Source organism: Mobula hypostoma, chromosome 7 (genome assembly GCF_963921235.1).
Source record: "Mobula hypostoma chromosome 7, sMobHyp1.1, whole genome shotgun sequence".
Taxonomy (NCBI): domain Eukaryota; kingdom Metazoa; phylum Chordata; class Chondrichthyes; order Myliobatiformes; family Myliobatidae; genus Mobula; species Mobula hypostoma.
The window spans coordinates 73,429,659-73,455,577 of NC_086103.1; the positions used below are offsets into that span (position 1 = coordinate 73,429,659).

Sequence of the window (25,919 nt, forward strand, 5' to 3'; positions counted from 1 at the left end):
GTCTTCCAAGGGACCTACATTGACTTTAGCCACCCTCTTCCGCTTTATATATTTATAAAAACTTTTGCTATCTGTTTTTTATATTTTGTGCTATTTTACTTTCATTATCTTCCCTTTCCTTATTTCTTGTTTAGTTGTTCTCTGTTGCTTTTTAAAGTTTTCCCAATTATCCAGTCTCCCACTACTCTTTGTGAGTTTGTACACATGAGCTTTTAATTTGATACTATCTTTTATTTCCTTAGTTATCCAGGGCTGGATCTCCCCACACTTACTGTCCTTACTTTTGACTGGAATATACTTTTGTTGAGCACTGTGAAAAATCTCTTTGAAAGTATTCCACTGTTCCTCAACCATCCTACCAAATAGCCTGTGCTCCCAATCCACATTAACTAACTCCTCCCTCATCCCATTGTAGTCTCACTTGTTCAAACATAATACACTAGTTTTAGATCTAACTATTTCATCATGCATCTGAATGCGAAATTCAATCATACTATGATCACTCTTTCCAAGAGGATCCCCAACTACAAGATCATTAATCTTACCTGTCTCATTGCATAAGACTAAATCCAAGATAGTATTTTCCCTTGTAGGTTCACTAACATGCTGCTCAAGAAAGCCATCATGGATGCATTCTATGAAGTCCTCCTCAAGACTTCCTTGACCAACCTGATTCACCCAATCTATGTGGAAGTTAAAATCCCCCATGACAACTGCCGTTCTGTTCTTACAAGCCTCAGTTATTTCTTGGTTAATTGCCTCTGCCACTGCAATATTTTTATTAGGTGGCCTATAGACAACACCCACCAGTGATTTTTTCCCTTTACTATTCTTAATCTCTAGCCAGATGGACTCAGCATTCTGCTCTGTAGATCTTATATCATCTCTCACAATCGCCCTGATTTCATCCCTAATCAAGAGCGCCACCCCACCTCCTCTGCCTTCCTGCCTATCTTTCTGTATTACCTGATACCCTTAATTCCACATCCCATTCTGATATGTCTATCCACAGCCTCTTCTACTGCAAAGATGAAGCCACACTCAGGTTGGAGGAACAACACCTTATATTCTGTCGGGGTAGCCTCCAACCTGATGGCATGAACATTGACTTCTCAAACTTCCGCTAATGCCCCACCTCCCCCTCGTACCCCATCCGTTATTTTTTTTTATATATACACACATTCTTTTTCTCTCTCTCCTTTTTCTTCCTCTGTCCCTCTCACTATACCCCTTGCCCATCCTCTGGGCTTCCCCCCCCCCACCTTTTCTTTCTCCCTAGGCCTCCTGTCCCATGATCCTCTCATATCCCTTTTGCCAATCACCTGTCCAGCTCTTGGCTCCATCCCTCCCCCTCCTGTCTTCTCCTATCATTTTGGATCTCCCCCTCCCCCTCTCAAATCTCTTACTAGCTCTTCTTTCAGTTAGTCCTGACGAAGGGTCTCAGCCCAAAACATCGATTGTACCTCTTCTTAGGGATGCTGCCTGGCCTGTTGCATTCACCAGCAACTTTTATGTGTGTCCCTAGGATATTGATCTTGGCCCTGCCCAGATGTAAACCATCCGGATGGTACTGGTCCCACCTCCCCTAGAAGTGGTTCCAAAGGCCCAAGAATCTGAAACCCTCTCTCCTGCACCACCGCTCAACCTACATATTCATTCTAGCTATCCTGCTACTTCAACTCTGGCTAGCACGTGGCACTGGTAATAATCCTGAGATCATTGCCTTTGAGGTCCTACTCTTAATTTATTTCCTAGCTCCCTAAATTCAGCTTGTAGGGCCTCATCCCGCTTTCACCCTATATCGCTGGTACCTACCTGCACCACGACAGCTGTCAGAATGTCCTGCAGCCTCTCCGAGACATCTCTGACCCTTGCACCCGGGAGACAACACACCATACGGGAGCCCTGCTTGCGGCCAAGGAAGCTCCTCTCTATTCCCCTTACCATGGAATCCCCTACCACAAAAGCTCCGCCACTCTTTTTCTTGCCCTCATGCGCATTAGAGCCACCCACGGTGCCATGATCCTGGCTATTGCTGCCTTCACCTGATGAGCCATCTTCCCCCAACAGACTCCAAAGCGGTATATCTGTTTTGGAGGGAGATGACCGCAGGAGACTCCTGTACTACCTTCCTGCGACGACTCTGCCTGTTGGTCACCCATTCCTTATCTTTCCTTCAATCCTTAAACTGTGGTGTGACCAACTCACTAAATGTGCTACCTACAATATTCTCAGCATCTCAGATGCTCCAAAGAGTGTCCATGTGCAGCTCCAGTGCTGCCATGCGGTCTATCAGGAGCTGCAGCTGGACACACTTCGTGCACACATGGTCTTTAGGGACACTGTCAGCCTCCCTGAGTTCCCACATGTCACAGGAGGAGCATGGCACGGGTCTGAGTTCACCTGCCATGACAGAGCAACCAATGTTAGCAGGAGAGGACCACGGGAGAAAGGGAAGAGCCCGCTGGGGAAGTCGAAGACTGTTATCTGTGAATCAGTTTTTCACCTTGACTCTTCTTCGCCGAAGCCCCGTTTGAGCCGAAGCCCACTCACTCTGCTACCCTCTCACTCTGCTGCCCACTGTATATGGTGGTCTTCTTTGGAATAACCAAATCCATTTCAATCTAACCCATCACTCCTACAGAGCCCTTCATTTTTCTTTCATCCATGCGCCTATCTAAGAGGCTCTTCAATGTTCCTGATGTACCTGCCTCCACCATCACCCCGGCAGTGCATTCCACGCATCTACCACTCTTTCTGTTAAGAAAAAATACCTCTGATATCCCCACTTGGTTTCTTCCCAAATTCTAAAAATTATCCCTCCTTCTATATGCATTTTTAGACAATTCTATCAAATTGCACTGCAACTTTAAAGGATCTATAGACATGGAGCCAAAAATCCCTCTGTTCCTCCACCCTGCTAATAAACTAACAGCCCCATAAAAATCATTTAGCGACTTCCCCAATCAGAAGCCCCAGATGAACTATCAGATCCGCAATCTGCTGTGGCAGGGCTTCAATGCGACAACCTGTTACAAAATGAAATCAAACAACATAGATAATAACAAGGCTTTGCTTTCAGGCGAGTTCAATGCCTTCTATGCTCGCTTTGACCATCAAAGCATGGAGAATCTTCATGAGCTCCCACAGCCCCCAATGATCCTGTGATTTCAGTCTCTGTGGCCACTATGAGAACATCCTCCATGAGGGTGAACCTATGGAAAGCATTCAGACCAGGTGGGGTATTTGGCTGAGTACTAAAGACCATTAGTACTCAGCCAAATCAATTACAGCTCAGCATTCAATACTATCATCCTCTTAAAAGTTAATTAATAAGCTTCAAGATTTTGGCCTCAATACCTCCTTGTGCAATTGAATCATCAAATTCTTCACTTGCAGACTGCAGTCAGTTTGGACTGGCAACAATATCTCATCCACAATCTCTACCAGCACTCGGTACACCATAAGGCTGTGTGGTTAACCCCTTGCTTTATTCATTTTACACTTGTGATTGTGTAGTTAAGCACAGTTCCAATGCCATCTTTAAGTTTGCTGATGGCATTGTCATAGGCTGAATCAACATAAAAGAGGGATATTGAAAATCTGGCTGAGTGCTGCCACAACAACCAACTTTTACACAATGTCAGCAAGACTAAAGAGCCGATTATTAACTTCAGGAGGAGCAAAGTGAGGTCCATGAGCTGGTCCTCATCGGGTGATCAAAGGTGGAGAGGGTCAGCAACTTTAAATTCTCAGTGTTATCATTTTGGAGGACCTGTCCAGGGCCCAGCATGCAGTTGCAATTATGAAGAAAGCACAGCAGCAGCTTTACTTTCTTAGAAGTCTGTGATGATTCAGCATGACATCCAGAACTTTGACAAACTTCAAAGATGGGTGGTGGAGAATATATTGACTTGCTGCATCATAGCCTGCTATGGAAATACCATTGCCCTTGAAAAGAAAATCAGACAAGAAGGAATGGATACAGCCCAAAACATCACAGGCAATGCCCTCTTCACCATTGAGCAGATCTACACAAAGCGGTCTCACAGGAAAGCAGCATCCATCATCAGGAACTCTCTCCAACCAGGTCATGCTCTCTTCCCACTGCTGCCATCAGGAAGGTGGTACGGGAGCCTCAGTACACACACCAGAAAGTTATTACCCCTCAACCAACAGGTTCTAAAACCAAAGGGGATAATTTCACTCAACCCATCACTGAACTGTTTCCACAACCTATGGACTCCCTTTAGAGGGCTCTTCATTTCATGTTTTCTATATTTATTGCATACTTATTATTTATTTTCAGAAAGCCTTTGACAAGGTGCCGCACTTGAGACTACTTAGCAAGGTAAGAGCCCATGGGATTACAGAGAAGTTACTAGCATGGGTGAAGCATTGGCTGATCGGCAGAAAACAGAGAGTGGGAATAAACGGATCCTATTCTGGCTGGCGTGGAGTTCCACAGGGGTTGGTGTTGGGGCCACTGCTTTTTAGGATGTATGTCAATGATTTGGACTAAGGGATTAATGGATATGTGGCTAAATTTGCCAACGATACAAATAGAGGTGGAGGAGCAGGTAGTGTTGAGGCAACAAGAGAGCCTAAAGAGATACTTAAGAGAGTTTAGGGGAATGGACAAAGAAGTGGCAAATGAAATACAACGTTGGAAAGTGTATGGTCACGTACTTTTGTGGAAGAAATAAATGGGCAGACTTAGATGGGCAGAGAATTCAAAATGGAGAGATGCAAAGGGATTTGGAAGTCCTTGTGCAGGATACCTTACAGGTTAACCTCCAAGTTGAGTTGGTGACGCAAAAGGCAAATGCAATGTTGGCATTCATTTCTAGAGGCATAGAATATAACAGCAGGGATGTGATGTTGAGGCTCTATAAAGCACTCGTGAGACCACACTTGGAGCTTTGTGTGCAGTTTTGGGCTCTGTATTTTAGAAAGAATATACTGACATTGGAGAGGGTTCAACTTGTTCTGCAACTTCAAAGCCCAATTCTACATCGTATCAATGTCCTATTATAACAAACCTCTGCACTACCACAACACCACATACTTTGATGTCATCTACAAGTTTACTAACCCACCTCATTTCCTCATCCAAGACATTCATATATATAAAAAAAAATCACAAAGAACAGGGGTCCCACAGCAGATCCGCGCGGAACACTACAAGTCACATACCTCCAGGCAGAATATGCTCCATCTACTACCACCGCCTTTTATGGGTAAGCTAATTTTGAATCCACACAGCCAAATTTCCTAGATCCCATGCCTCCTGACTTTCTGAATGAGCCTACCATTAAGAAACTTGTCAGATACTGTACTAAAATCTATAAAGACCAAATCCACTGCTCTGCCTTCACTGGGTGTAACATATAAAATGCTGGAGGAAATCCACAGATCATGTAGCATCTATGGACAGGAATAACAGTTGACATTTCGAGCTGAGACTCTTTATCAGGACTGGAAAGGAGGTGGGAAGAAGCCAGAATAAGGTGGTGGGGGTGGGGGAAGGGAAGGAGTATAAGCTAGAAGATGATAGGTGAGTTACATCAACCTATTCTCATAAGGCATGCTCCCCAATCCAGGCAACATCCTTTTAAATCTCCTCTGCACCCTTTCTATGGTTTCCACATCCTCCCTGTAGTGAGGCGACCAGAACTGAACACAGTACTCCAAGTGAGGTCTGACCAGGGTCCTATATAGCTGCAGCATTACTTCTCGGCTCCTAAATTCAATACCATGGTTGATGAAGGCCAATGCACCATATTCCTTCTTAAACACAGAGTCACACTCATAACAGCTTTGAGTGTCCTATGGACTCAGACCCCATGATCCCTCTGATTCTCCACACTGCCAAGAGTCTTACCATTAATACGATATTCTACCATCATATTTGACATACCAAAATGAACCACCTCATACTTATCTGGGTTGAGCTCCATCTGCCACTTCTCAGCCCAGTTTTGCATCCTATCGATGTCCCACTGTAACCTCTCCCAACCCTCCACACTATCCACAACACCCCCAACCTTTGTATTATCAGCAAATTTACTAACCCATCCCTCCACTTCCTCATCCAGGTCATTTATAAAAATCACGAAGAGAAAGGGTCCGAGAACAGATCCTTGAGGCACAGCACTGGTCACTGACCTCCATGCAGAATGTGACTTGTTTACTACCACTCTTTGCCTTCTGTGGGAAAGCCAATTCTGAATCCACAAAGCAATGTCCCCTTGGATCCCATGCCTCCTTACTTTCTTAATAAGCCTTGCATAGGGTACCTTATCAATTGCCTTGCTGAAATCCATATACATTACATCTACTGCTCTACCTTCATCAATGTGTTTAATCACACCCTCAAAAAAAAATACAATCAGGCTCTTAAGGCACAAGTTGCATTTGACAAAGACATGCTGACTATTCCTAATCATATTATGCCTTTCAAATGTTCATAAATCCTGCCTCTCAGGATCTTTTCCATCAACTTACTAACCACTGAAGTAAGACTCATTGGTCTATAATTTCCTGGGCTATCTCTACTCCCTTTCTTGAATAAGGGAACAACATCTGCAACCCTTCAATCCTCTAGAACTTCCCTCCTCCCATTGAGGCTCAGCAAACTCCTCCCTCACCTCCCCCAGTAGCCTGGGGTACATCTCATCCAGTCCCGGTGACTTATCCAACTTGATGCTTTCCAAAAGCTCCAGGACCACCTCTTTCTTAGTATCTATATCCTCAAGCTTTTCAGTCTGCTGTAAGTCATCCCTACAATCGACAAAATCCTTTTCCAAAGTGAATACCGAAGCAAAGTTTTAATTAAGTACGTCTGCTATCTCCTCCGGTTCCATACACACTTTTCCACTGTCACACTTGATTAGTCCAATTCTTTCACACCTTATTCTCCTTCGATCTTTTTTTATTGATTTGAAAGAATAAGGATAAATACAAACCAGGGAAGAGATTATCTCAAATACATATTGCAATAATAGTACAAACAAACGAAGGAATACACACTGTCAAAATCATACACAGGTGTCTCCCGCTTTTCGAACGTTTGCTTTACGAAACCTCACTGTTACGAAAGACCTACATTAGTTCCCTGATTTCGCTAACAGAAGGTGTTTTCACTGTTATGAAGAAAGGCAGCGCGTGAAAAAAAATCAGCGCGCGCCAAGCAGCCTCTCTCCCCCAGGTTCGGAACTGCATTCTCGCCGGCATTACTTAAACACGTGCCTGTGAGCAGCCGTTAGCAAGATGAGCTCTATGGTGTCAGAAAAGCCTAAAAGAGCTCATAAGGGTGTTACACTTAGCGTAAAACTAGACATAATTAAGCGTTTTGATCGTGGTGAACGGAGTAAGGACTAAGTGAGTTTGGCTTGTGGAAGCTGACGAACATGATGTTGAAGAGGTTCTGGCAACCCATGACCAAGAACGGATAGATGACGAGCTGATGCAATTGGAAGAGGAAAGGATAACAATCGAAACTGAATGAGTAATGATAAAGTACGACTTTAATTTTGAAAGCGTACGTCGGTTTAGGGGATATTTGCAGGATGGTTTGAGTGCTTACAAAGAACTGTATGATAGGAAAATGCGCAAGGCTCAGCAGTCAAGCAAGCCTTCCACATCAGCCACAGCAGACGACGAACCTCGACCTTCGACATCGAGGCGGACAGTCATAGGAGAGGATGAGCTGCCTGCTCTAATGGAAACAGACGACGAGATGACACCCCAGTGTCCCAGCACCCCAACACCCAGGCCGCGGACGGATGCTGATTCGCGGAGAATGCAGCAGTAGCCCGGAAACACACAGCACATCTTTAAGAAAAAAGCCGAAATAGACAGGCTAATTAATTAGTTGCCGCCCGACACGTAATTGTCGGCCCAGATCAGAGGCTATGCAATTGGCAATCGGCACTGATCTGGGCCGACATTTACGTGCCGGGTGGCACCTAATTAATTAGCATGTTTATTTTCTCTTTTTTCTTAAAGATGTGCTGTGTGCCTCCCGGCTACCGCTGCATGCTTTGCGGATCGGTATCGGTTTGCTGCCCGGAGGGTGGGGGCCACTGCACCACCCAAACTCCGACGACTCAGTCTAACACACCATCATCAGTGTGCTCGGCAAGCTGCCTTCCCGATTCCCGTAACTGATACTACATTGTACATACATTATTTCTACTTTGTATCAGCTGTGTATTTTTACGTGTTATTTGGTATGATTTGGCAGCTTCATAGCTTAAAGGTTACTGGAGAGCACTTGTGCCGTGTTTTTGCCGATGGCGCTGGCGTGAGATTTTTGCTACGGAGAACAGTTCAGGCAATGATTGTGGAAAAGTATTTCTACTTTATATAAGCTGTGTATTTATCATATCATTCCTGCTTTTACTATATGTTACTGTTATTTTAGGTTTTGTGTATTATTTGGCATGATTTGGTAGGTTATTTTTGGGTCTGCAAACGCTCACAAAATTTTCCCAGATAAATAAATGGTAATTGCTTCTTCCCTTTACGACATTCCAGTTTACGAACCGTTTCACAGGAACGCTCTACCTTCGGATGGCGGGGGAAACTTGTATAGTATTAAACTAATATAAAGAGAGAAAAGAACCACCTCTCCTCTTAACAGTTCATAGAAAAAAAGACTCAAGATTTCCTGTTATTGAGGGGAAAAAACCCACTAAACTAACCTAAAACAAAAAAAAAAGGGACTGGGCAGTCCATTTTGAGGATACAGTCTAAAAAAAAAGGGAAAATCCTTCTGGTCAAATCTAAAACTTCGTGGAGAAGGAAAAAAAATTAACTGGAAAAGTAAAAAGAATTAGATCATATGAAAATACATCTTATTCCCTTGCTCTTCACATACTTGTAGAATGCCTTGGGGTTTTCCTTATTCCTATCCACCCAGGGCTTCTCATGGCCCCTTCTGGCTCTCCAAATTTCATTCTTAAGCTCCTTCCTGCTAGCCTTATAATCTTCTAGACCTCTATTATTACCCAGTTTTTTGAACCTTTCGTAAGCTTTTCTTTTCTTCTTGACTAGATTTACAACAGCTTTTGTATACCACGTTTCCTTTACCCTACCATCCTTTCCCTGTCTCACTGAAACGTACCTATGCAGAACTCCACACAAATATCCCCTGAACATTTGCCACATTTCTGCCGTACACTTCCCTGAGAACATCTGTTCGCAATTTATGCTTCCAAGTTCCTGCCTGAGCCTCATATTTCCCCTTACTCAAATTAAATGCTTTCCTAACTTTTCTGTTCCTATCCCTCTCTAATGCTGCGGTAAAAGAGGTCGACTTGTGGTCACCATCTCCAGAATGCTCTTCCACTAAGACACCCGACACCTGACCAGGTTCATTTCCCAATACCAGATCAAGTACAGCTTCTCCTCTTGTAGGCTTATCGACATATTGTGTCAAGAAACCTTTCTGAACAATCTAACAAACTCCAGGGAGATGCCAATCAATATTTGGGAATTTAAAATTTCCCACCGTGACAACCCTGTTATTATTACACCTTTCCAGAATCAGTCTCCCTATCTGCACCTCAATGTGCCTGCTACTATTGGGTGGTCTATAAAAAACACCCAGTAGAGTTATTGACCCCTTCCTGTTCCTAACTTCCACCCACAGAAACTCAGTAGACAATCCCTCCATGACTTCTTCCTTTTCTGCAGCCGTGACACTAGCTCTGATCGACAGTGCCGCGCCCCCACCTCTTTTGCTTCCCTCCCTGTCCTTTCCGAAACATCTAAAGCCTGGCACTCTAAGTAACCATTCCTGCCCCTGAACCATCCAAGTCTCTGTAATGACCACATCACAGCTCCAAGTATTGATCCAAGCTCTAAGCTCATCCGCTTTGTTCATAATACTCCTTGCATTAAAATAGACAGATCTCATACCATCGGTCTGAGCGCATCCCTTCTCTATTACCTGCCTATCTTCCCTCTCACACTGTCTACAAGCTTCCTCTATTTGTGAGTCTCTTCAGTTTGGTTCCCAACCCCCAGCAATTCTATTTAAACTCTCCCCTATAGTCTTAGCAAACCTCCCAGCCAGGATATTGGTCCCCCTCGGATTCAAGTGCAATCCGTCTTTTTTGTACAGGTCACACCTGTCCCAAAAGAGGTCCCAATGATCCAGAAATCTGAATCCCTGCCCCCTGCTCAAATCCCTCAGCCACACATTTATCCTTCACCTCATTCTATTCCTATACTCACTGTCACGTGGCACAGGCAGTAATCCTGAGATTATTACCTTTGACGTCTTGCTTCTCAATTTCCTTCCCAACTTCCTGTAGTCTCTGTTTCAGGACCTCCTCCCTTTTCCTATCTATATTGTTGGTACCAATATGTACCACGTCCTCTGTTCCTCCTGGGAACAGATGAAGGGGAGACAAAGGAACTGAGAAAAGGGAATGGCATTTTTACATGTGATATGGCGTGAAGAAGTATAATCAAGACAGCCGTGGGAACTGGAAGGTTTGTAAAAGATGGAGGTCTAAAATTTGTCTCCAGAGATGAAGATGGAGAGATCAAGAAAGGGGAGAGAAATGTCAGAAATGGACCAGATCAATTTAAGAGCAGGGTAGAAGTTGGAGGCAAAGATGATGAGATTAATCAGTTCAGCATGGGTGTATGAAGCAGCATAATGCAGTCAGTAATATGGCGCAGAAAGAATTGAGAGCATTACTAGAGAAGGCTTGAAACGTGGACTGTTCCACATATTCAATGAAAAGGCAGCATAGCTGGGGTTCATGGCTATGCCTTGGGTTTGGAGAAAGTGGAAGGAGCCCTCCAGACAGTGGAGGGGAGGGTAACTGGTCAGGTCTGTTGAAAGAAGCAGAGAGCTTTAAGGCCTTCCTGCCTTCATTGACATCTCTTGTCACTTCCTCAAAGAATTCAATCAATCTTGTGAAAGATAACCTGCCCCTCACAAAGGCGCATTCACTATCCCTAGTCAGACTGTTTCTCTAAATGTTTGTAAATCCTGTGTCTAAGAATTCTCCAATAGCTTGCCCATTACTGACGTAAGATTCACTGGTCTATAATTACCAGGGTTATCCCCATCATCTTTTGTTAGGGAGCATTTTGGAGTTTTGTGAATATAGCAGATATTAATTCAAAGAACTAGTCTTCAGTTCTGAATGAAAATTGTAAATTGCAAGTGAAAAATTGAAGTTAAGGGGACACATTTGCAAATAAACAAAAGGTTTGATATGCAAAGACTTTCTAATCGGCCAGGTGCAGGACAATGAAATTATGTTAATTGGCCCATATCAAACCAGGCAACATGGCTAAGTTATCTCTATCATTGTAAACAAGTTCAAGGAAACTCAAAGATCTGACTGCTATTATCATCCTAGAGTGCTTAAGGAAGTAGCCCAAGAAATAGTGGATGCATTAGTGATAATTTTTCAAAACTCGTTAGATTCTGGACTAGTTCCTGAGGATTGGAGGGTGGCTAATGTAACCCCAATTTTTAAAAAAGGAGGGAGAGAGAAACGGGGGAATTATAGACCGGTTAGCCTAACGTCGGTGGTGGGGAAACTGCTGGAGTCAGTTATCAAGGATGTGATAACAGCACATTTGGAAAGCTGAGAAATGATCGGACAAAGTCAGCATGGATTTGTGAAAGGAAAATCATGTCTGACGAATCTGATAGAATTTTTTGAGGATGTAACTAGTAGAGTGGATAGGGGAGAACCAGTGGATGTGGTATATTTGGATTTTCAAAAGGCTTTTGACAAGGTCCCACACAGGAGATTAGTGTGCAAACTTAAAGCACACGGTATTGGGGGTAAGGTATTGGTGTGGGTGGAGAATTGGTTAGCAGACAGGAAGCAAAGAGTGGGAATAAACGGGACCTTTTCAGAATGGCAGGCGGTGACTAGTGGGGTACCGCAAGGCTCAGTGCTGGGACCCCAGTTGTTTACAATATATATTAATGACTTGGATGAGGGAATTAAATGCAGCATCTCCAAGTTTGCGGATGACACGAAGCTGGGCGGCAGTGTTAGCAGTGAGGAGGATGCTAAGAGGATGCAGGGTGACTTGGATAGGTTGGGTGAGTGGGCAAACTCATGGCAGATGCAATTTAATGTGGATAAATGTGAAGTTATCCACTTTGGTGGCAAAAATAGGAAAACAGATTATTATCTGAATGGTGGCCGATTAGGAAAAGGGGAGGTGCAACGAGACCTGGGTGTCATTATACACCAGTCATTGAAAGTGGGCATGCAGGTACAGCAGGCGGTGAAAAAGGCGAATGGTATGCTGGCATTTATAGCGAGAGGATTTGAGTACAGGAGCAGGGAGGTACTACTGCAGTTGTACAAGGCCTTGGTGAGACCACACCTGGAGTATTGTGTGCAGTTTTGGTCCCCTAATCTGAGGAAAGACATCTTTGCCATAGAGGGAGTACAAAGAAGGTTCACCAGATTGATTCCTGGGATGGCAGGACTTTCATATGAAGAAAGACTGGATGAACTGGGCTTGTACTCGTTGGAATTTAGAAGATTGAGGGGGAATCTGATTGAAACATATAAGATCCTAAAGGGATTGGACAGGCTAGATGCAGGAAGATTGTTCCCGATGTTGGGGAAGTCCAGAACGAGGGGTCACAGTTTGAGGATAGAGGGGAAGCCTTTTAGGACTGAGATTAGGAAAAACTTCTTCACACAGAGAGTGGTGAATCTGTGGAATTCTCTGCCACAGCAAACTGTTGAGGCCAGTTCATTGGCTATGTTTAAGAGGGAGTTAGATATGGCCCTTGTGGCTACAGGGGTCAGGGGGTATGGAGGGAAGGCTGGGGCAGGGTTCTGAGTTGGATGATCAGCCATGATCATAATAAATGGCGGTGCAGGCTCGAAGGGCCGAATGGCCTACTCCTGCACCTATTTTCTATGTTTCTATGTTTCTATCACTTAGCACATCAAATAGCTGACTTATCAAAAGTTGGGATATTTGTGTATTCAGAGTCAGCCCTGACAGCATTAATTTTTGGTGTCTGGGATCTCTCTCTGTCCAAGCAAAAGTGTTTGAACATTCAGGGGTTTCTCCCACTACAGATATCTAATTCAAAGGAAACACTGTTATTCAAAATATTAAAGTAAACAATGTCATATAGAAATTGTATTGAATCACCTACTGTTCCTTTGATTTTAAGGTATAAAAAAATCTAATGAGTTTTTGAAGCTCTACCAAGAGGGTCTCCAGAAGGATGTCTGCTTGTGATGGATAGACACCTTTATAATCACCAGCTTCGGTGTCTCTCTAGTGACTTTGATCACAGTCATAATACCTTTCCTGAACAAAGATTGCCACCTCCCAATTTTTTAGCACTACTCCTGCGGCCAGTGAGGATGCAAAGTTCGTCGCCAAGGCACAGAAACCTCTTCTCTCACTTCCCACAGTAACCTGGGATATGTCGCAACTGGCTCCAGGGATTTACCCATCCTAGATAATATCATCATAGAGTAATGATATTGTAAATTAAAGTCAAGATGGCGTTAAAGGGCGACTCCTTTGCTTGTATCTTTGGAAACAACTCTACAGGTTCGTAAGCCAAAATGTCATAAAGCGAAGCAGCAATTACCATTTATTTATATGGGAAAATTTTGTGAGCGTTCGCAGACCCAAAAATAACCTACCAAATCATGCCAAATAACACATAAAACCTAAAATAACAGTAACATATAGTAAAAGCAGGAATGATATGATAAATACACAGCCTATATAAAGTAGAAATACTTTTCCACAATCATTACTGCACTGTTCTCCGTAGCGAAAATCTCACACAAGCGCTGTTGGCAAAAACACGGCGCAAGCGCTCTCCAGTGACCTTTAAGCTATGAAGCTGCCAAATCATACCAAATAACACGTAAAAATACACAGCCTATATAAAGTAGAAATAATGTATGTACAGTGTAGTATCGCTTAGCAGAATTGGTTCAGCACCAAGCACACTTATGATGGTGTGTTAGACTGAGTCGTCGCAGGTTGGGTGGTGCAGTGGCTCCCACCCTCCAGGCCACCAACAGATACCGAACCGCGAAGCATGCAGGGGTGCAGCGGTAGCCGGGAGGCACACAGCACATCGTTAAGAAAAAAAATGAAATAAACATGCTAATTAATTAGGTGCCGGCCAGGACGTAAGTGTCGGCCTAGATCAGTGCCGATTTCCGATTGCATCGTCTCTGATCTGGGCCGACAATTACACGTCGGGCGGCACCTAATGAATTAGCTTGCTTATTTTGGCTTTTTTCTTAAAGATGTGTTGTGTACCTCCCGGCTACCACTGCATTCTCCACGAATCGCGGGGTGGTGGGACACAGCTCATCTTCTCCTATGACTGCCTTCCTCGATGTCGAAGGTCGAGGTTCGTTGTCTGCTGTGGCTGATGCGGAAGGCTTGCTTGACTGCTGAGCCTCGCGCATTTCTCTATCATACAGTTGTTTGTAAGGACTCAAACCATCCTGCAAATATCCCCTAAACCTAAGTACCCTTTCAAAATTAAAGTCGTACTTTATCATTGCTGCGAAAATCTCACGCAGTTGCTTCACGTTCAGTTGCTGGACGACTTCACTTTCGGTCCGTTCGCTACTGCATTCAGTTTCAATTGTTATCCCTTCCTCTTCCAATTGCATCAGCTCTTCATCTATCAGTTCTTGGTCATGGGATGCCAAAACCTCTTCAACATCATGTTCGTCAGCTTCCACAAGCCAAACTCACTTAGTCCTTACTTCGTTCACCACGATAGAAACGCTTAATTATGTCTAGTTTTATGCTAAGTGTAACACCCTGACAAGCTCTTTTAGGCTTTTCCAATACCTCAGAATTCATCTTGCAAACGGCTGCTCACAGGCACATTTTTAAGCAATGCCGGCGAGAATGCAGTTCTGAATCCGGGGGGAGGAGCTGCTGCTCGGGGCGCGCGCTGCCTTTTATCACGCGCTGATTTTTTTGTGCACTGATTTTTCCCGCACGCTGCTTTTTTTTCGTAACAGTGAAAACACCTTCTGAAAGTGAAAACAGGGTACTAATGTAGGTCTTTCGTAACAGTGAGGTTTCATAAAGCGAACGTTCGAAAAGCGGGGGACACCTGTATTTCTATCTTTCATATCTCTTTTTTTCCTTTTCAAGTTCTTTTTTAGACCCTGAACTGGAGTTACAGTCTGACTTCGGTTCTTTGTGGGAATGGGACCCGCTCTCAAAGCCTCACGACCAGCCACTTTTTATAGTCATAGTCATAGTCTATTGATCCCGGGGGAAATTGGTTTTCCTTACAGTTGCACCATAAATAATTAAATAGTAAAATGTAAATTATGCCAAGAAATAAGTCCAGGACCAGCCTATTGGCTCAGGGTGTCTGACCCTCCAAGGGAGGAGTTGTAAAGTTTGATGGCCACAGGCAGGAATGACTTCCTATGATGCTCTGTGTTGCATCTCGGTGGAATGAGTCTCTGGCTGAATGTACTCCTGTGCCCAACCAGTCCATTATGTAGTGGATGGGAGACATTGTCCAAGATGGCATGCAACTTGGACAGCATCCTCTTTTCAGACACCACCGTCAGAGTCCAGTTCCATCCCCACAACATCACTGGCCTTACGAATGAGTTTGTTGATTCTGTTGGTGTCTGCTACCCTCAGCCTGCTGCCCCAGCACACAACAGCAAACATGATCACACTGGCCACCACAGACTCGTAGATCATCCTCAGCATCATCCGGCAGATGTTAAAGGACCTCAGTCTCCTCAGGAAATAGAGACGGCTCTGACCCTTCTTGTAGACAGCCTCAGTGTTCTTTGACCAGTCCAGTTTATTGTCAATTCGTATCCCCAGGTATTTGTAATCCTCCACCATGTCCACACTGACCCCCCTGGATGGAAACAGGGGGTGCCGGTACCTTAGCTCTCCTCAGGTCTACCACCAGCTCCTTAGTCTTTTTCACATTAAGCTGCAGATAATTCTGCTCACACCATGTGACAAAGTTTCCTACCGTAGCCCTGTACTCAGCCTCATCTCCCTTGCTGACGCATCCAACTATGGCAGAGTCATCTGAAAACTTCTGAAGATGACAAGACTCTGTGCAGTAGTTGAAGTCCGAGGTGTAAATGGTGAAGAGAAAGGGAGACAAGACAGTCCCCTGTGGAGCCTCAGTGCTGCTAGCGTACTGTGGTCTGCCAGTCAGGTAATCAAGAATCTAATACACCAGGAAAGCATCCACCTGCATCGCTGTCAGCTTCTCCCCCAGCAGAGCAGGGCAGATGGTGTTGAACGCACTGGAGAAGTCAAAAAACATGACCCTCACAGTGCTCGCTGGCTTGTCCAGGTAGGCGTAGACACAGTTCAGCAGGTAGACGATGGATCCTCAACTCCTAGTCGGGGCTGGTAGGCGAACTGGAGGGGATCTAGGTGTGGCCTAACCATAGGCTGCAGCAGCTCCAGAACAAGTCTCTCTAGGGTCTTCGTGATGTGGGAGGTCAATGCCACCGGTCTGTAGTCATTGAAGCCGCTGGGGCATGGCGTCTTCGGCACAGGGATGAGGCAGGACGTCTTCCACAGCACAGGAACCCTCCAGAGCCTCAGGCTCAGGTTGAAGACATGGCGAAGTACTCCACATAGCTGAGGGGCACAGGCTTTGAGCACCCCGGTACTGACACCATCCGGTCCTGCAGCCTTGCTTGGGTTGAGACGTTTCAGCTGTCTTCTCACCTGTTCAGCTGTCAAGCCCACCGTGGTGGTTTCATGTGGGGAAGGGGTATAGTCATGAGAGCAGGGTGGGGGACTGTGAGGAGGGGTAAGAGGGGAGAGTGGAATATATGCTGGTTGGGGACCGATAACAGATGACTCATGTGGGGGATGGGCAGGGGTCACAATGTCAAATCTGTTAAAGAACAGGTTAAGTTCGTTGGCCCTGTCCACACTGCCTTCAGCTCCTCTGTTGCTAGTTTACCGGAACCCAGTGATGGTCCTCATCCCACTCCAGAACTCTGTCATGTTATTCTGCTTTTCATATTCCAAGGACGCAACCTGGAAGACTAGTGCGCCTTCAGGGTGCCGTATTTTCGTGGCTCTGGAGAATGGCTGATTCAAGGCCAATGCCCCTGACTGAGGAGTTGCAGGAGAACACGGAACATCGAGAGCAGCAGGTTAGCTGCCAGCTGTGTCCAGAGACCTGAGCCTTTCCAGGGCCGATTGTCTGGGTGCAGAGCTCAGAAAAAGGGATTCAACAGACTTATCACATTGTAAATCAGCAAGTTGTTTGTTATGTCTCCCCTCTCGCTGTGAAATGGGGAGGGAGGGGGAGGGGGAGAGACAGACACACACACACACACACACACACACAGTGGTATGTCGAGTTACCAGGTGAATGAGTAATCTTTGGGGTACTGCAAGTCTGTGTCTTTATTGATGTTTTGCTGCATGCCTGAATGCTCAGTGGAGGGCGCTGATGCTTTTTTTTTCCGCTGAGTGGCAGAGGGTCGTTGCCTTACTGCTGCTTGTGTGGGGGAGGGGAGCTGGGGTGGGTCTTTTGGGGGTTCTAACGTTTAACTGTCATTCATTCTTTGGGGCACTCTTTTTGTGGATGTTTGTAAAGAAAAAGAATTTTAGGATATGTTGTATACATTTCTCTGACATTAAATGTACTTACTGAACCTTATTGAAATTGTAGACATGCTAAACAATTAGTAAGTCTCACAACTTACAATGAAAGAATAGCATGTTCAACATTCCAGGAAGACTCAAAGATGTAAGTCACTGAAATTATAAGTAATATAACAAGAAAAAAAATACTAATCTCACTGAAGAGTGCCAAATACTTATAACCAGATGGCTCCCACTCCAGGAATTTACAATTAATGAGAAATCCGTAGTTGTTCCAACTATAATCTCCAAAATTATCAAATACAGAAACACATAAAATGCTGGAGAAAATCAGGTCATCAGGCAGCATCTAAGGAGGAGAATAAATAGTCAATGTTTTGGGCTGAGAGCCTTCATCAGGACTGGAAAGGAAGGAGGAAGAAGCCAGAATAAAATGGTGGTGGGGGGGGATGGGGGGAAAGGAGTTCAAGCTGGCAGGTAACAGGTGAAACCAGATGGGTGGTTGCAGGGAGTGGGCGAGATGGAAGTGTGAAGCTGGAAGGTGATTGGTGCAAAAAGGTAAAGGGATAAAGAAGAAGAAACCATGGGGGAAAGAAGGAGGGGCACCAGAGGGAGATGATGACCAGTTGAGAAGAGAAAGGATAAGAGGGCAGACAAAATGGGAAATGGAAAAAGAGAAGGGGAGGGGATAAATTACTAGAAGTTAAAGAAATCAATGTTCATGCTTGGGTTGGAGGCTACCCAAACAGATTATGAAGTGTTGCTCCTGGAAAACTGATTCTCAGTCAACATTTAAGAAATACAAGAGGGGTTAAACAGAAAGTTATACATTATCCCTGTATCTCAGAAATGAGGAACTCAAACTGTTGTGATGTACATTAATAGTCTGTATTGGAACCACAAAGGTCACCATTTTTATGAATGATTATTTAAGCAATTTAGGCAAGACAGAGCTCTATTTGCTGAAAACACATACAAGCAAAACCTTAAAAAATACATCATAATCAGCCGGGACCCAAGAAAACTGTATCTCAAGGAAAGAAAATGATTGGAGCTGCAGGTTGATCAATTTCTAGGTATTAAGTGACCTAGCAGAAACTGGCCATTCCTTCAATTCCCTAGCAAAATAGTTGCTAGCTTTAATTTTCCAAATTCACTGGATTCAGGGAAGATTAAATGAGATTGGAAAATAGAAAATGCAACTTTTATTCAAAAAAAGGGGGCAGACAAAGTAGGAAGGTCAGACTAGCTAGCTTAAACATCTCACTGGAAAAGTATCATGCTCTTAAAGACATTACAAAAATTCAAGATAGTCAAGCAAAAAAAATCTGAAGGTAAATCATGATTGAGAAAGGTACAGACACTGCCATGTTACAGCTATTTCGGTTACACAAGGCTGCCATCATACAATTCATATATCTCTATCCAAAAATTTGAAATATGGATTAAAGTTCATTCTCGTGAAATTTTGTGTTTTGGGGGGAGGGGAAGTAAATCAAATCAGTGCAAGAAAAATGTTTATTTTTTTAATTTCTTGGGGCATGCACAGATGATGCAGCTTCCATGTTACAGAATAATCAACCCCACCCCATCTCCAGATCCCAGTCTTTGAAAGAGTGAAGCCTTTCAAGGGGAACCAGTAGTTATCTTATGCTTTCACAATCACATTTCATAAGGGGCTGGAAACAAAGGCATTTGTAAAACATAAAAGCTTATGGTGTAGGACATAACATATTGACGTGGAAATGCAACTTCCTATCTAATGGGGAAAAGGCAATAAAGGTTCGTTTTCTGATTGACAAAATGGCATTCCACTGGGATTGGTTGGACTGGGAATGTATTATACAACTGACCCGAAAACAAAAATTATATGGATGCTAAATTTGCTGACAACACAAGGTGGGTAGAAAAGTAAGTTGTGAAGAAAATATAAAGAGGCTACGGAGATACATATCGGTTATATGAATGGGCAAGAATCTGGCAAATTTGGGAAATGTGAAATTTTAGTAAGTAAAATAAAAAGGCCGTTGTCTTGGGGAAGCACAGTAGTGTAGTGGTTAGCACAACACTTTACAGTACAGGTGACCTGGGTTCGATTCCTGCTGCTGCCTGTAAGGAGTTTGTATGTTCTCCCTGTGACTGCATAGATTTCCTCCGGGTGCTCCAGTTTCCTCTCACAGTCCAAAGACATACCATTTGGTAGGTTTATTTGGTCACTACGAATTGTCCCATGATTAGGCTAGTGTTAAATTGGGGAGTTAATAGGTGGCATGGCTCAAAGGGTCGTAAAGGCTTACTCCACGCTGTATCTCAAATCAGTCAATCAATTAATGATGAGAGACTGTAAGATACAGAGGGATCTACCTGCCCTAGTGTATAATTTGCATAAGGCTACGATACAAGTAACCATTATACATGTAATTAGGAGAAATAAAAGGATGTTACTATTATTGCCAAGTGCGCTAAATGCAATAGCACAGTAAACTCTTAAAAATTTGCCATCTGACTATAAAATTGAACTAAGGCTCAAAACGCTGAAAGCTCCTTCATTGACACCATGAATATTAGACTGACAAGCTGCTCTAGTTCAATTTATAGACAGCACAAAATGCAGCAACACTGCATTTATGGTGAGGTATGTGGACATACAAGGTGGTGGGTAGGATGCAAATCAAACAGAGTCTTGATTCAAACAACAGGAATTCTGCAGATGTTGGAAATTCAAGCAACACACATCAAAGTTGCTGGTGAACGCAGCAGGCCAAGCAGCATCTGTAGGAAGAGGTGCAGTCGACGTTTCAGGCCGAGACCCTTCGTCAGGACTAACTGAAGGAAGAGTGAGTAAGGGATTTGAAAGTTGGAGGGGGAGGGGGAGATCCAAAATGATAGGAGAAGACAGGAGGGGGAGGGATAGAGCCAAGAGCTGGACAGGTGATAGGCAAAAGGGGATACGAGAGGATCATGGGACAGGAGGTCCGGGAAGAAAGACTGGGGGGGGGGTGGGGGGTCTTGATTCTCAGTTTTGAAGAACACTGAAGAGTTAATATACAACATATATTAATGATTTGCAAGAGTATTTCATCATTTTTGACTTGAAGAATGTTATGAAGAACGCAGAAAGGAATCATGAGGCAATATGCAGACAGGTTAACTATGTCTTCCTTTTGTAACCAGTATTTCTGTGAGCTTCCCATAAACTCTGGCCATGCTCTAACCAGCCATTCTCAACGGGGGCCATATGGCCCCCTTGGGGGCCCTGGCACATTTGAAGGGGGCCACTGACTGAAAACTGTGAGAAGGGGAGCCCCAAGGGTTTATGGGGGCCCTGGTAACTGAACCGATGAAATACCCAAGCAGCAACCTTCATTGGAGTCATATAACTGCGCATCGTCAGTTCAGTCAGTTTCAAAAAGATATTTGGATCAAGAGTGATCTGCCAAATAAATTTACAACACTGTGGGAAAAAGCCCAAAGATTTTTTATTGCCTTTCCCTCAACATATTCGGTTGAGAGCGGATTCTGCAAGGTAGTTTCCTTGACAAAATCCAGGAACAGAATTGATTTCGCATCAAGAGGTGACCTCAGACTGTCATTGTCTAATTTGGAGCCAGATATCACGAAACTTGCAGAAAAGCACCAACCTCAAGGATCGCATTAGGCCTGGTAGATGTTTAATTTCATACTGTCTTTATTTTAAGTTTTGTCAGTATGTTGGAATGTTCAAGTTTTCTTGGTGTTCAATAATAAATGATTTTCTGTCCATCTGTTTGTGTTGCATCCCTGGAACCTGAGAAAGAGCTCCCAAGGGGGCCATGACCAAAAACCAGTTGTGAATCACTGCTCTAAACTATAGCAATGTTTAACTACTGATGGTGAAGAAATGTTGATAAAACCATTCATGGTCAAGGCAGGGAAATGAGACATTTATTGAAGATGGGCATTACTTGGGATTTGTCTAGTACAAATTTAATTTGCCATTGTAGCCCAAAGAATGTTGCAGAAAAGAATGGCTGCTTTGATATTTGAGAAATCACTGATTCTTCTTTTAGAAAACCACATTTTATTTTCTAATTGCAGGATGACCACTGATGAAGCCCAGGGTATCACCATGAGGAAAAGTAGCTTTCACGGGAAGGATGACTGAGGGGAAAATCTGTACTTAAAAAAAGAAAAGATATCATATGTCTTCAGAGTTTGATTAAGATTGTCCAATTCTTCTAGTACTCATATGTGACACACAGCTAAGCAACAACCAGTTTCACATCTTGTATCCAAATACCTACCCTTCATTTTGGTGTGAATCTTCAGCAGAGGATCAAGACAGACAGCGCTGGGCCACCAAGGACGTCTACTGAACTTCACCCATACCAAATCTCCAACCGCATACTTCTCAGGAATCACTTTTCTTCGCCTTCTAGTAAACTGAAACCAATGTGACTTGGTCAGAATAATATTTAATATAGTATTGCTCTAATAAATCTTACCACGCAGTTTTCAATTATGAATGAGACAAACTGGTCAAGGTATTTCCTTCTAAATTCAAATGCTGCTTTTTATTATGGGATTCTAACATAGGGAAAATTTGATATATACCACTTAAACTTAACTTATACATTTGATTCCATTTAACAAGCCTATAATACAAGAAAAATACCCCAAAACATTCCAAATTTCAACAAAATAGAATAGTTCCACAAAATGAAAGGTGGCAAATGTAACTCTTCCATTTCACAAACGGGAGAGGAGCAAAAAGGGAACTATTGATCAGTTAACCTGATATTACAGGGAAAATAGTGAAATTGTGAAGGAAGTGATAATGGGGCATTATGAAAATAACAGTATTAGACAAAGTGAAATGGACTTCGAAAGAGAAGTCACATTTGTTAGAAGCATTTTTTTAGGTTACAACCAGCAGAACAGATGAGGGCAAACTGGTGGATATGGAATACTTGGATTTCAAAAAGGCCTGTAAAAAAATGTGCCATACAAAAAAATTAACGAAGTTAAGAGCACACAGGGTAATCGGGCTAATATATCGCTATAAATGATTAACAGAATAGAGTAGTATTAGTCATTTTCACGTTGGTGATTTTCCCCCTAGCCACTGGAGTGATGCAGAAATCAGTAGTCTGGCCCATTAAAGACAAGTCTGTGGTAAATGGAATATAATGCGAGAAAAACGTGATTTCATCCTCTTAAGTAGAAAAAAACTCTGCACTTTATTTTTAAAAATATCAAGTGATTAAAAGTTTTAGTTTTCAAAGGCACCAAGGTGTCCAGTGTACTGAATCAGAGTTAACATGCAAGTATAGCAAATACTAAGTTGGCCTTCATTGCAAAAATGCACAAAAGTAGAAATGCAGTGCTCCAAGTATATGAAACCACATCTGTAATATTTTACGCAGCTCAGATTTTCCCAAGAAAGAATATATTTGTTATAGAGGTTCACAGACTGTGGTTTGCCGTATATAGAGAATTAAGCACACATAGTCTGTACTCTAGAATTTAGAAATTACGAGAGATTATCCTGTGGGAACAACAAAATTCTTACTGGCTTGACAGAGTAAATGCAGAGTCAGTACTTCTCTGCCTCAAGTCACAGTCTCAAAATAAAGGCTTGGTCATTCAGAAGAAATCTGTTCAACAAAGGGCAGTGAATCTTGGGTAGAGATTCCAAAGATAAACATAGAGCCTTATTTGCAGAATACATATAAAACAGAGATCAATACTTTGTTTTGAAAAGAGGGAATCAAGGAACTTAAGACTGGTGCAAGAAAGTGGCACTGAGGTGAAACTCAACAATGATTGTACTGAGTGGCAGAGAAGGTAAAGATTGAGTGGCGTAATGTTTTTCCTGTGTGTTCCAAGCAGCAAGTTATTACCTTTCATAATAATTGATAATGGATTGAAAATTGGTTGACATACAGGAAACAGTAGGAATACTTGTTCTTTAAGGTTGGCAGGTAAAGACCAAGAGTATTACAATGATCAGTGCATGGGCCCCAGCAGTTCACAATTGCATGTAAAATCTCTAAATGTTCACGATGAGGACTTGAAAAGGATGCGCTGAGGCTACAAAACAATTTCAATAAGTGGATTGAAGGGCAAGTGCATGGCACATTTACTATAACAAGGATAAACATGAAGTTTGACCAAGACAAAAAAAGCAGTATATTATTTAAATAAAGGTACATAGGGAACTGAGATGTACAAGAAGATCTGGTTGCCCTTGTACACCTGTCATTAATAGTTAACATGCAGGTTTAACAACCAGATTTGATAGTGGGGATGAAGGAAACCATCATTTAAGTGGAAAGATTGGGTTGAATGGGCCTGTATTTATTAGCATTTAGGAGAATCAGAGGGGAATCTTATGGAGATATAAAAATTTCTAATAGAACCCAACAGACTGGATATTCGAAAGGTGGGTTGGTCTAGAATCAGAAGTCAAATTATCAGGATAAGGGCAAGACATGTAGAACAGGGGATTTCCCTGCGAACCCCCCCTCCCCCCCCCACCTCCAGTAGGGTACTGAACACATGGAATTCTCCGTACAGACACTTTGAAATCCAATCATTGAACACATCAAGGAGATACACTGATATGTAGACTTAAAAAGGGTATGCTTCAGGCTCAAATGTCAGAATGGCCTACTCCTGCTCGCATCTTTCTACATTTCTAAGCAGCAGACATATACTGCCTTGTCAAAAATATTCAGCCCGCAACCCTTTGTTTACATAAATGAGTATTACAACCAGGGATTTTGATCAATTTCTCTGAGAATTTTTAATTGTGAATCATATGCTCTTTTTCCACTGTAAAGCCCAAAGAACAGGGAAAATTGTAAAGCATGAAATACTAAAGATTCAAATCGAAAAGTCAGCAATTCAAAAGTATTCATCTGCCTTTACTCAGTACCTAGTTGAACAATATCTCTCAGCTATTACAGCTAGTAGTCTTTTTGTACAAATCTCTATTAGTTTTGCACAACATGATGGAGCAGGATGTGTCCATTGATCCCTGCAAAATTGCTCAAGCTGTGTCAAGATGGTTGGGGACCAGTGGTGGAGAGTAATCTTGAGGTTTTGCCAGAGATGTTCAATCGGGTTAAGGTCAAGACTCTGACTAGTCCACTGTAGGACATCAATTTTCTTCATCGGAAACCACTCTACGATTGCTCTGGCAGTGTGCTTTGGATCATTGTCCTGCGGAAAGATGAACTTCCTCCCCAGTTTAAGCTTTCTGGCAGAGTCTAGCAGTTTTTTTTAATGTAGAATCTCTCCGCATTTAGCAGCATTCATCTTGCCATCAATCCTGACCAGATTTCCAGTCCCTGCTACTGAAAAATCATCACCATACCATGATGCTTCCTCTGCCATACTTTGTAGTAGGGATTGTGTTACCTGGCTGATGCATAGTATTAAGATTTATGCTACACGGACCGCTAAAATAAGGTATACAGACTTCGCAAAGCATCACTTAGAAAATACTGTAAAGATGTGGCACATCTTGAGGTCATGTGAGACTAAAGTGGAACTTCTTGGCCTCAACACCAAGTGGTATATGTGTTGTAAATCTAATACTGTGCATCAGCCAGGTGACACTATCCCTACTGTAAAGTATTGTGGCGGAAACTTCGTGGTGTGGGTATGTTTTTCAGCAGCAGGGACTAGAAATCTGGTCAGGATTGATAGGAAGATGAATGCTGCTAAATACAGAGAGATCCTGGAGAAAAGCCTCTGCCAGAAAGCTTAAACTGGAGAGGAAGTTCATCTTTCAGCAGATCAACGGCCCAAAGGCACACTACCACAGCAACCATGGGGTTGCTTCAAATCAAGAAAACTGATATCCTTGAGTGGTCCTGACCTTAATCCAATCGAACATCTCTGGCAAGACCTCAAGATTGTTGCTCTCTACCATTCCCCAACTAACATGTCACAGCTAGAGCAATTTTGCAAGTAGGAAAGGGCAAATCTTGCTCTATCACGTTGTGCAAAGCTAATAGAGACTTATTCAAAAATATAACTGGCTGCATAGCTGCAAGAGGCGGTTCAACTAAGTACTAAGCAAAGGGGGGATGAATACTTTTGAACTGCTATTTTAGTTTTTGAATTTTTTTCATGCTTTACAATTTATAGTCTTTTTGGGCTTAACTGTGAAAAAAGGATCATAAAAAGGAAATAAATATTATTAAAAATTGATCAAAATCCCTGGTTGTAATTTGCATAGATGCAAAATACTTTGCAATGGCTTGTGGGCTGAATATATCTCCAAGGCACTACAT

General features: G+C 43.0%; 1 protein-coding gene across 4 annotated transcripts in view; it reads right to left on the reverse strand.

The window, feature by feature from the left end:
- nsd1a (nuclear receptor binding SET domain protein 1a) overlaps positions 1-25,919 on the reverse strand; it is a 183,210-nt gene that overhangs the window by 108,597 nt on the left and 48,694 nt on the right. For all 4 annotated transcript variants that reach the window (XM_063053601.1, XM_063053600.1, XM_063053598.1 and 1 more), the window contains one exon: positions 21,918-22,056. In XM_063053601.1, coding sequence (XP_062909671.1) covers positions 21,918-22,056 — 139 coding nt within the window. The remainder of the gene's footprint in view (positions 1-21,917; positions 22,057-25,919) is intronic.